We start from the raw sequence: 12342 nt of genomic DNA on the forward strand, positions 1-12342 counted from the left end.
TGACGGTTTAATTGTCTAGAGCCCAGCCGCTGATTGAATTTGGTCAGTCCCTGGGACTCCCCTGGAATTGCAGTGAGTATTGGGGGTGAGGGGTTGGGGTGTGGGAAACAATCCCTGGGATGTCGTTCTGGAGCTTCCTGCAGACTGCTCCCCGGGATCCCCCAGCCAGCCCCCTTCCTTCCAGCTCCACCAGTCTCTCCTCTTCCCGAGTGTCAGGCTGATGCCTCATCGCTTCAATTACCAGGAGCTTGAAAGGCTCGATTGTCTGGAGCAAAGTGAAACCATCAGCTTTCTTCACCCCATGCCCCTCCCTGCTGCTGCTTGGGCCTTGGGGCCTCTCTTTTCATAACCCACCCCTCCCCTCAGTTAAACTCCTCCTCCCGCCTCCATTGCTATGTGGTATTGCCCTGATGTCTCACTTTCCCCTCCTCACTGAAATGCAGCCACCTCTGGAGTAGGATGGCGCAGCTGTGTAACAGCTGCTTGGCACTTTGGGACAGGAAGCGAAGGAAAATCCTGTCTCCATGTGAAACAGCAGTGGGTTGCACAGGGTGAGATGGGCTCCTGCCACTGGTGGTTACACCCGCCTCTGTAGTGGAGTGAGTGTGTCCTCCCCCCAGCTCACCTCCTCTGGGGCTGGCTCTGGGGACCTCCTGTTCCGGAGCCCCCAAAGGGGAGCTGGAGTTCCCCACGCAGAGAGGAGAGGCGGACTTGAGCCCTGGCCTCCCTGCATTTGGGAGATGGGGAGACCATGATCTCTACATTCCCTGAGTGGGACAGGGCAGGGCTGCATCTTGTCTGCCTGCTCCAGGCCCTTCTGGTGGCTGGAGAAGCCAACACTGTCCTGAGTGCCCTGAGTCATGGGGTGTGCAGGGCCGCTGCTCAGACAGGCCTTGGAGCCCGGGAGTAGGCTGAGGCCAGGAACGTGGGCTTGTTTTCCCTCCATGGCCCCCTGGGAGCTGTCATCTCTGAGCCAGACTGTTATTGGGATCCAGTTAAATAGCAATAGAGAAGGATCGCTTTGGAGATGCATTAAGCGGCAGATAGAAGGGCCTGATTTATAGCTAGCCTCAGGGAACGTGCCGGCATTTAACTAACACCCAATTACTGAGCTCATGTTCCATGAAGGCCCCATGATAACCCGCCTGACACATGGTAACTGACACGGTATAATGGACAGCACATGCCGCAGCTACATGCAATGATGCCACATGCTGTAACTCCACATGTGATGACAGCACATCCCATAAATAGCATGCAATCATCTGCAGCTGGCATGTCCTACATGATCACACATGACGTAGCAGACCCACACTAGCTGTCCTGATTGATGTGTGTGATACATGACATAGCCGATCTCACACGTCACTGCACACAACTGGTGTGCCAGAAATTACCCCACATACCACAACAATGATAACCAACATGACACGTGGTAACTGCCCTGGGATAAACAAAAGCACATGCCCTAATGATGTGGGACTTCTGACAGTTGATCTCACTTGTGGTACCATGGAACAATCATTCCATAAATGACCACATTATCATGCTATAACAGACAGGCGATAATTTACGATGGGTAATATTTGGACTGCAGTAACTGAAAGCACATGTTATAACTTATGTACAATAATTGACTTGACACATGTACCCTCAGAACATGCTGTAACAGATCTCACGTGATAACATACAACTGACATGCAATAAATGACCCAAAGTGCCCCCCCGATCACTGACAAAATGTGTCACCTGTTAACCCCCCTCGCCATAGTTCCTGCAGCCAGAGGCTATTGGGCCTGATGCTTAGTTAGGGGAAGGCCCCTTTACCCTACCAGAGTGCTGCAAAGGGGCCTTCCTATAATGGCCAGTCAGACGTTATTGGTTGCCTTCTGTTAAGCTGCCATGGAGTAATTTCTGGGATCCGTTTCTCATCCACCATCTTAGGCAGGGATAATAGTTCTATAGCATTTTTCCTCCACAGATCTGAAAGAGATTTACAAGGAAGATCAGGTTTATTATCCCTGTTTTACCATGGGGAAACTGAGGCTCAGAGACTCACCCAAGGTCACCGAGCGAGTCCATGGCCGAGCTGAGAACAAAAGCCGGGTGCCCTGGCTTAGACAAAGCTTATCCACCAGTCCAGTGCACCTGTCTGGTGGGTTTGCTGTCACAGAGACGGTGCAGGGCATATGACTCTAATGGGCCGTAGGGAGTGCTATGGAGCATCTTGCTTTGAGATTGGCTGGTGACCCCTTTCCTATTGGTTCAAGGCTATCGTCTGTTTGCTGTAACATTTGTATAAATCCACAGTGACCTGTAATGGCTTGGGGGTCGGGGGAAGGGGAAATCTTTATCCCTCTGTTTGAGAGCTTGTAGAGATTAACCCTAGAGGATTTTCTGTAGAACTTGCAAAGTGAAAGAGATGCGCCATGAACTGGGATGCAGGTGGGACACATACAGCCATGTTGCCCTGGGGCAGTTGTTTTGGGTCCAAATGCCCATGGAAGTCAATGGCGTTTGGCTCGGAGGGTACTGGCCATTCAGGGTTTGGGGCATGAGACTGGAAGGGTCAAGGCCTGGCCAGACTGACTTGGGAAAGGCAGATGGGAGCTGGAACAACATGGACTGCTCTGGGCTGACTTGGGTTCACAGAACTGAACCGAGCCTTTCCGGGCGTTCTTTGCACTAGCAAATACATACTGCAGTAGCATGAGGAGAGACTGGCATTGGGGCAGCTTACCCCCGAGAAAGATAGGAACCACTCCTCTCCCAGATCTAGGCAGAGAACCTAGAGGACCCGACTCCCCGTGTCCCCACTCTAACTACTAGACCCCACTCCCCTCCCAAAGCTGGGAATAGAACCCACGAGTTCTAATCCCCAGCCCCCCTCCTCTAACAGCACTTCCAGCCATCTCTGTACCCTGCTCTTTTCTTCGTACCACTCAGCTTGCCTGGGAAATGGGCAGGAAGCCAAGCTGGGCAGTTTATTATCCCTGAAGGGCTGTGTTACGCGGGCAGGACAAAAGGGTGAGAAAGGAATAAACAAAACGAAAAAGGGTGGGGGGGAGAAGAAAAGGGAGAAGAGCGAAAACCAGTCAGAATGAAAGTGGCGGGGGGAAGGAATGAGAAGTGAAAGGCACGGATGAATGGGGAGGAAACCTTTCCTGGGATGGAGCGAATGGGAGAGGCCGGCAGAGAAAGGATCCCCCTGTGCCCCACACTCACAAGTTGCAGGGGCAGCCCGGAATACTGAGTGCGAAAAAATCCTCCTGGAACAACAGCGGAAAAAAGAACCCAGGAGACCGGGCCAAGAGCCGAGCCAGTGATTCATTGTTTCAGGAAGACGGGCCAGCTGGGAAACGTTTCCCTTTAAAGAAACACAACAGGAATTTCCCCTTCCCAGTGAAACGCGGAGAATAGAAAAGCAGCCCTGAGAAAGGGGGTGGCCCGTGAGGTTTCTATGGAGAGAAAACGAGGCCAGGAAAGGCAGTTGCATGCACATGCTACACACGCCCTCCTTCCCCCCTGGCCTGTGCATTGCTGGGGCATGGCTGGCCTGCGACAGGAGAGGGGGTCGTGGCCACTCGAAATGAACGGATGGTGTAGTAGTGAGATGGGGCTGGTGGGAACAGTCCCAGATTCTAGAAAGGGGATAGATTTCATCCCTGAGCCCAACCCTTGGGTAAATAACGTGATGTCTGGTGAGATGGATACGGCTCTGTCAGTGGAGGGATGCGGGGGAGGTGGGGGCTGCAGAGGAGGAGACTCTCATGCCTGCAGTGGGGAGAGGGTGTGGCTGGAGAGGAGGGAGGAGGCTGTTGCTAGAAGGACAGAAGATGCCTGGATATCCAGTGAGGGGTAAGGGCCCAGGGCCTGGCTGGATCACAGCCTGGAAGGAGTAAATGGGGGGAGATCCTGAACTGAGCAGGCAGGCAGTGGGGTTATCTGGGGATGGGAGCATCTGGTTAGCTAACTGCCCTCAATTGTGTATAAGATTCCGGTCCTTCTCCTGGATCCAACATTTCCGGTCTCCATCCGGCTGCCCTGTCCCAGTCTCGAGCACTCATGAGCTCCTTGCAGCAAAAGGGGAGGGTGGGTGCGGCAGGGCAAAGGGCTTGTAGGGATTGGCTGTGGGTGCAGGCCTGAGTTTTGGATACCACCACTGCAGGCGTGTTCGGCTCCAGGTTTGTTGCTTGGGTCTCTTGTTCGCTGAGGGGCCCGTTGTGAAAGTCGTGCTGGGATCCCAGTCTGGCTCCAGTATTTGTTCTCGGTAAATCTGGTTACTCCAGAGGGGACGATGCTCTGTTGGGCAGTGTAGGGATAGGGGCATCCAGCTTTCAGCACCTTCTAGTGGTCATGCCAAGGACACACATTCTTAGCTCAGGAAATGCCTCTTGAGAGGGACAAAATAAACCCAGCTGGGCTGTTAGCAGCAAAGCCCGGGGTCTCTGTCCCAAATCTTTACCAAAATCGGGGTGCGGGGCCAGGGTGAGAGTGCTATAGAAGCCCCAGAGATGTGGGGATGGAGGGAGATTTTAGAGAGATGAAGGAGTTGGATGGATCCCGGAGAATGATCTGGGGTTGGAGGAAGGGAGGGGTAGTTTCTGGGGATGGAGGAATTGGGGCATTGGATGTGATAGGTGATCGGTGGCTGGTTACAGTGGAAGGATCAATACTGTGGACAGATGTATGGATTGACACACAGATTCTGTGGCAGATGGATATTGGGGATGGATGGATGGACAGATGGATATTGGGGATGGACGGACGGACAAATGCTGGGGATGGATGGATGTAGCTCCACTTTGCCCCCATGCCAGCACCACCTGGCTGGCTGCTGGCCTCCCTGCCCCCTTTCCATCAGGAAAGGTCAGAGACAATCTGGGCCCTGTGAGAACCAACCCCCGCTGTCTTCCCCCCACATCCCCACCCAATGTCTCTGCAGGCGCTAGGTATGGGGGGAGGGGGTGCTGCCCCAGGGGAGAAGGAGAGAAAGAAGAAAACATTAAGTGAAAGAAATAGTGGTTGCCATGGTGACAGTCTTTACCGTTATGGTGGATGGCAGTGGTTTCCAGGGCAACCAAGAGGAAACGAGGCGGCTCAGCGCGAGGGATGGGGGGGCTGGGCTCTGGGGCGATATTGTGCCCTGTTGTCAGAGTTTGGATGCAAGATCTCAGGCCTGGGGAAACCCCCACAGGTCCCATCTCCTCCTGCACCTAGGGCCCAGCACGAGATCTCCCCTACAGACTTTCCCCGCAGCCCAGAACTTCATGGAGGTTAAGTCCATTAATGACTATTAGCCAGGCTGGGTAAGGAATGGTGTCCCTAGCCTCTGTTTGTCAGAGAGTGGAGATGGATGGCAGGAGAGAGATCACTTGATCATTGCCTGTTAGGTTCACTCCCTCTGGGGCACCTGGCATTGGCCACTGTTGGGAGACACGATACTGGGCTGGATGGACTTTGGCCGTACCGGGTCAGACCAAGTCTTAAGTTCTTATGACTCCCAATGGCACCCCCTTGCGGGGTCTGTACCCTGCAGCCGGATCTATTCCCCTATCATGGAGCAACAGGGCTGCCCAACTTTCCCCCGGGGGACTCGCCATCAGAGCTCTGAAGATGCTTCTCCCCCTCTGCCATTGCCCATCCCGGTGGATTTAACCCTTTTCCTCTCTCCCCATAACTCATGCTCCTCTCCTGCCCCCCGCCCCCTGCCCCTTTCTGAACTCCCCTTGCCCGGCCAATGTCTTTATGGCCCCACTGGGGCTGGAACAGGAGAGGGATGAGGCTGGGGGGCAGCATGTCTGGGAGCAGGGGAAGGAGCAGGATATGGTTCCATAAATACCTGTGTGCAGTGCAGTTGTCACGAGGCGGGGGGTGTTGGTGTCATTCTATTGGGGGGCATCAGATGTGTGTGTACTGGGGAGTGTCAGTACGTCTGTGTGTGCTGGAGGTGTCAGGATCTGTCTTTGTGGGTGTTAGTAGATGGAGCGCATGTATATCTGTGTATATGGGGGCTGTCAGTAGATGATTTTGTGTGTGTGTGTGTTGGGCCTACTAGAATTTGTTGCCTTTGGGGGGGTGTCAGTAGATGGCGGGGTGTTGAGGGTATCAGGATAGGTGTGAGTGTTTGGGCAGAATCAGTTCAGCTCTGTCTCTCTCACCATAGGCAGATGGGTGCTCAGTGCTTGGGGGAAGGGAGGCACGTGTAGATAGGGGTGAGTGTGCAGTGAAGTGTGACCTGATTGTGTGTGTTGCGGTGTCTCCAGCACTCTATGTGCAGCTCCCATCTCTGTCAGAACCAATGAGCATCAAATGAGTCACAGCCCAGCCAGCAGTCCTAGTGTTCTTGCTGCACTGTGTGTGTGTGCGTGGATGTGTTTGTGCACACACGCCGAGTGATTGTGGAGTGGTATGAGTGACTGTGGAGGGTGTGTGTGCAGGGGAGTGATGGGCTAGGGAGAGCAGAATGATGCTGTTTGCTCTGTGTGTGTGCACGCACTTGGGCTTTGTGTCATCGTGTAGGGGGTGTATTTGAGGGGTCAGTGTCTGAGCTCGGAAGAGGAGGAGTGCATCAAAGTGATGGTGTCTATTGTGTGTATGTCATTGTGTAGGGGTGTGTGAGTGTGTGGCATTGTGCAGAGTTGTATGTGTGAGAATAATTGTGTAGGAATGTGTGTTGTGTATTCCTGGAGGTGTGAGTGTGATTCGACAGGGCTGTAGGACTGAGTGTGATTTGACAGGGCTGTGGGACTGGGTGTGATTGTGCTGGGATGTGAGAATGATTTGACAGGGCTGTGGGACTGGATGTGATTGTGCTGGGATGAGAGAATGATTTGACAGGGCTGTGGGACTGGATGTGATTGTGCTGGGATGAGAGAATGATTTGACAGGGCTGTGGGACTGGGTGTGATTGTGCTGGGATGTGAGTGTGATTTGACAGGGCTGTGGGACTGGGTGTGATTGTGCTGGGATGCGAGAGTGATTTGACAGGGCTGTGGGACTGGGTGTGATTGTGGGGGGGTTAGTGAGTGTGCAGGGCTTGGAGTATCCCTCAAAATAGCAGTGTAGGTGTGCATGAGTGTGTGCAGTGGGGTGTGCGAGCAAGCTGGGAGGACTGGGAGAGCTCTGGTGCCTGCCACGGGCTCCGTATGTTGCTACTTGGGAGGGTGAATGTCTGAGTCTGGTCACCAGCCCCAGCGTCTCCTCCCTGCTGAGCAGCCTCCCAGCTAGGAACAAGTGTCACCAAATGGCGTGTTTATCAACGGGTGGGGGCGTCTTTCTTATCCAGGTCACTGGTTCGGTGCCTCGCATTAATTTGCCAAAAACTGTCTAAAAATCTGGCCAGTCCCCCAAATCCCTGTGTCATTAACGGCTGGATGGGAGCAGAAATGACAGGGTAGCAGTATAATGAGAGAGAGCAAGAATGCGGGGGAGCGGCAGTTCATTCCAACCCTTCCTTCCGTTCTTGAAAATGATCAAACCCCTCCTCGGTGTGTGTACACACACACATACACACTCGCATACACACACACACTCATGCTCACCCCCCTCTGCCCCTCCCCCAGGTCCTGCTGGGCAGTCTCATCTGGATGACAAAACCAGAGACATTTTCCCCAGGAAGTTGGCAGATTTCTGCCTCCTGGGACAAAACTCAGCAGCAGTAAAAGCCTGGGCTCTGGCCACGTTTGTCAGGAAAGCCAGGCTGGCCAGTGCTGCTGGTGAAAATTGTGCCTGCAGAGTCCTTATGGGTAGAAATTGTTTGGGCTCCAGGTCCCACATCTCTGTGCTGATCCCGGAGCAAGCCCCGGGATTTGAACTGTGATCTCTAACCTGTGCCTCAGGCTGAGGCTAACGGACCCTTCAGGGGGCTGTGCCAACCTGGAAGCAATGCAGAGTGCGGGTTATTAGGGGAGTTCACTGGGGCCAAGGTAAGATCAATAGAATAGGTTCAGAACCATGGGGAATCCAGTAGCCCTGAACTTCCTGCTTTAGGATAGAAAGCTCCCAGAGTGGCTGTTATCAGATTTGGAGCAAACTGCTCTTCCTGGGCCCCCCTGGGCACACTCAGCTGCCAGGCAGCCATCCACAGGTGCACGCACTTGTATCCATAGGCAAACACCTACAGAGAGACACCCACAGCCCTAGATATCTCTATTCATACACATGCTTATCACATAGGCCTGCTATACACTGCTTATGTGCTGCTGCCTGACAGCCCATTGCTCTCAACGCTTTGCTGGAGCCTGCACCCCAAGGGCCATGGCGCTCCGAGTGAGCTGCGTGGGCAGGTGGCAGACCTGTCAAACCTGCCCTTTAATCTTGCGCATAAGAGAGACTGGTCGGCGTCTGCTGGAATTGCTGAAGTGGAGTTGACAGAGCTAAGGAGGGTCCAGCTGCTGGCTTGGAAATCTCTAGGGATCTTGTTTTCCTTTTCATTACACACCTAGCGTCTCTGCCCAAAATTGTGCCTGCTACCGAGGGCAATATCTGGAAAATACTGCCCAGTGGCTGCCCACCAACACCCTGTGCCCAAGGGGACATGTCACTCTCACCTGAGAGACCATTTCTTGCCTTTAGAGCTCTGGCTGCGGGGCATTTATATCAGTCCATCACAGAGACAGGGGTTATCCAAAAGGTCTCTGGTTTCTGAATGGATCCCACTACTACCACCATAGAGTTTAAGGTCAGAAGAGACCACCAGATCATCTAGTCCGACCTCCTCCATAGTACAGGCCCATGAGCACCCACACATTAAACCCAACAGCCAAAGTTAAACCCCTCCACAAGGTCACTGCTGATCTGAGCAGAGGGAAAGTTCCTTACTGACTCAAACGCCTTGCAGACGTCTCCGTATATTACAACACCGTTTATCAACAAAACATGTAATCTCATCAAAAACCGGCATCACGTTAGTCTGACAGGATCTATATTTCATAAACCCATGCTGATTGGCATTAATTATATTACCCTCCCCCTCCTTTCGTTCTCCAAATTCTAAACTTAATTCTCTCTTCTCTGTCGCTTCCAATTGATAAGCCACCAGCTCGTAACAGAAATTATCATCATGAGCCCCTAAGTGCATGACTTTGCACTTGGTACAATTGAATTTCATCCCATTTCTGTCACTCCTGTCTCCAAGGTCATCTCGCATTTCTTGTATAATATTTCAGCTCTCCTCTTTATGGGCTCCCCTCTTTGAACCATGTGGGACCTGGGCCTAGACAGCCCCAAATTCATTGCCCTGGGCACTGGGCTGAAACCCCTCCCTGCTGGCTGCACTCAGGTGCCATTGGCAAGGGAAGGCGGCTTCCAGCTCAGGTCGGTAACTGGCCTGCCGCAGCTGGGTCTAACCGGGCCGCTGTCCGCGTGCTCCCCCTGCAGCGATGGCGGAGTACTGCAGCCTGCTGGAGGAGCTGGCGGAGAACATCACCAACGAGGACCTGGACCAGCTGAAGTCGGCCTGCAAGGAGGACATCCCTAGTGAGAAGCACGAGGCGATCACCACGAGCAAAGACTGGTTCAGCTTCCTGGAGGAGCACAACAAGTTGGACAAAGGTGAGCGTGTGCATGGCTGGCGCCGCTCGGTCCTGCTAGCCCAGACCTGCACTGCCCCCGCGCACAGTTCTGCTCACGCCCCTCAGGCCCAAGCCCTGTTCCTGAATCGCGGGTGGCACTGCAGGCTGCTAAGTGAGCTTTGACTCCCCAACCCAGAGTCCATGCTGCCCAACACGGTTATTGTTCAGTCCACTCCTCTCTAGGGCTTTGTCCAATGGCTGGGTCCCTGTTGCTAGATGTTGGGAATGGAAGGACAGATAGATCTGATGGATGGATGCCTCCGTGATCCGTCTCTCTCTCTGAGAGATGGCTCTGGTGTATTTTATGCCCTGGGGCTGGAGCCCGCCCTCAGTGAATGGCTGGTGAAGATGAATATTTCCTTAGCCCAGTCATTCGATCCCCTGGCCCAGCACTGAGATGCAGCCACTTCTGGGGTGGGACCTGGCAGTTCGTTTCACCGACGCAGCACAAGAGTTCAGGTCGGGGAGCGAAAAATAGTCCCCTGAACAACTGAAAACACCATCTGATTCTCCCGTCCCAGAGTGGGCCAGGACACCTGGGTTCTTCCCTCCCAGTGCCATGGGACCCTTAATGACATCTTTTATAGGACAACACCCACCTGCCAAAGGAGGCTGGATCACCAACACTGCAGCTGGCAGACCAAGGGGGGCTCCCATCCATGTGCAAGGGGGTGCCCCATTGCGGGGTAGGCAAGGGCGGTGTCCCTCCCAATTCCTGACTGAGGCTTCCAAGCAAAGTGAAATGTCCCACCCCACGCCCTGAGAATCCATGCGGAGCTCAATGCATGCTGGGACAGCCCTTTGTAGGGGCCGGCACCTCAGCTCCTCGTGGAAATGTCTGATTCACACTAGCCACGGGCTGATCTCAGGAGCTCTGTGTCTGCGACGTGGCCCCTGCATCCACACGGCGCTTTGCAGCAGCTGCTGGGAGAACACAGGCTGCGCCACCCCAGGAAGCAGATTGCCCCAGGCTCTCTACCAGCCCTCCTTCCCCAGCCAGGGAGACCTGGAGGTGAAAGCAGCCCAGCCCTGTGAGTCAGCCCAGTAGCCTTGGGAACAGCTGGTCCCTGTTCCCAGGAGAGACAGTGACTCAGCAGGCCCAGCCAGGAGACCTGAGATGTGTTACTGGGAGGTGAAAGTGGTACATGCATGGCCTATGTGTGTGCGTCTGAAGGGGGCAGGGGGGCTCTGCTCCCCAGGGAGCAGGGGAGAGCGTGTGCACCAGGCATCGACAGACTGAGCCCTTCCCTGTAGGCTTTGCACTGTAAGGTGCTGGTTAGTTATCACTGCTGCCTGGCTGCAGAACTGAGCATAGGCTCAGTACGACAGGGTGCCAGTGGGGATTCTCCTGTAGCTCGGGTGAGAGGAGCCTGGGCGTTTGGAGCAGGAGGAGCCGTCCCCCAGGTGGCCGTGGAGTTCCAAGTGAGCTTGACCCAGAAAGAGAAGTGTAGTGCTAGGCAGGGCTGGGATTGCTTGCAGTGGGGCAAAACACAGCCCAGACCTGAATGACTTCAGTTTCCCAAGCTAAGGGTGATGATGTCCCCATTATACTGGCTTGGTGGGTGCTGTGCTGCAGGAGGTGCTGCCATCTTTCAGACGAGAGAGAGAACAGCTGCCAAGGCCCTTCTTGCTGGGCTCAGAATATTAGCCCCTCTGGGTCATTTCCTTTCTGGCTCCCTGCAGTCCCAATCAGAGATGGGATTTGCCAGTGCCCCTCAATCCCGACCCGCAGCCCCCAGCTGTCCCAGCCATGGGTCCCCCATCCCACCCACAGCTCTGCCGGTGCCCCTCAGTCCCGACCCATAGCCCGCTGCTAGCCCAGCCCTGGGTCCCCCATCCCCCCCCACAGCTCTGCCGGTGCCCCTCAATCCCGACCCACAGCCCGCTGCTAGCCCAGCCCTGGGTCCCCCATCCCCCCCACAGCTCTGCCGGTGCCCCTCAAGCCCGACCTGCAGCCCGCTGCTAGCCCAGCCATGGGTCCCCCATCCCCTCCACAGCTCTGCCAGTGCCCCTCAATCCTGACCCGCAGCCCCCAGCTATCCCAGCCCTGGGTCCCCCATCCCCTCCACAGCTCTGCCAGTGCCCCTCAATCCGGACCCGCAGCCTCCTGCTATCCCAGCCCTGTGCTCCCCAACCACAGCTCTGCCAGTGCCCCTCAATCCTGACCCACAGCCTGCTGCTAGCCCAGCCCTGGGCTCCCCCCTGGCCCTCCAGTTCTGCCAGTGCCCCTCAATCCTGACCCGCAGCCCCCCAGCTTTGTCAGTCTTTGCCCTAAGCACAGATCCCCACTGGAGGGGCTGCTGGTTCCCTGGCAGACAGGGGCCGGTACTGAGCCCTTATGGCTTTTCTCTCCCACTCCTGGGGAAACCACAGCATCTCCTGTCTCATTGTTAAATGAAACTCAGGTCAGTGCAACCTGCCTCTGAAGCGGGAGGAGACAGGCTGCTTCCCAGGCCCGGCCTGCGCCCACACGCACAGCACACGTGAGTCAGTTCAGTGTGGCGAGCTGAGGCGCTGGTGTGGGGGGACAGGATGACCCCCACCCCGCAGGCAGGACCTTGGGCAGAGAGCGGCTGCTGCAGCTGCTCTCAGGCTCAGGCTGGGGGTTGGGCTCCCTCTTCCACCTCTGGGTTTCAGTCCCCGATTCTGGATTTGAGGGGAGTCAGCGGGACCCAGCTCTCATCCCTCCCTCGTCCCTGCTGGGCTCTCACTCCCACCCAATTCTTACCCTCCCTCACCCATCCCACCCCTGCTTCTCACCCCCCCC

At 55.2% G+C, this 12342-nt stretch overlaps 1 protein-coding gene across 2 annotated transcripts in view; it reads left to right on the forward strand.

Moving 5' to 3' along the window:
* Positions 1 to 12342, forward strand: part of PEA15 (proliferation and apoptosis adaptor protein 15) — a 35851-nt gene that overhangs the window by 18950 nt on the left and 4559 nt on the right. For both annotated transcript variants that reach the window (XM_032796302.2, XM_032796303.2), the window contains one exon: positions 9382 to 9555. In XM_032796302.2, the coding sequence (XP_032652193.1) occupies positions 9384 to 9555 (172 nt within the window). In that variant the 5' untranslated portion in view covers positions 9382 to 9383. The remainder of the gene's footprint in view (positions 1 to 9381; positions 9556 to 12342) is intronic.

The sequence above is a fragment of the Chelonoidis abingdonii genome, chromosome 11, assembly GCF_003597395.2.
Source record: "Chelonoidis abingdonii isolate Lonesome George chromosome 11, CheloAbing_2.0, whole genome shotgun sequence".
In the NCBI taxonomy this organism is placed as follows: domain Eukaryota; kingdom Metazoa; phylum Chordata; order Testudines; family Testudinidae; genus Chelonoidis; species Chelonoidis abingdonii.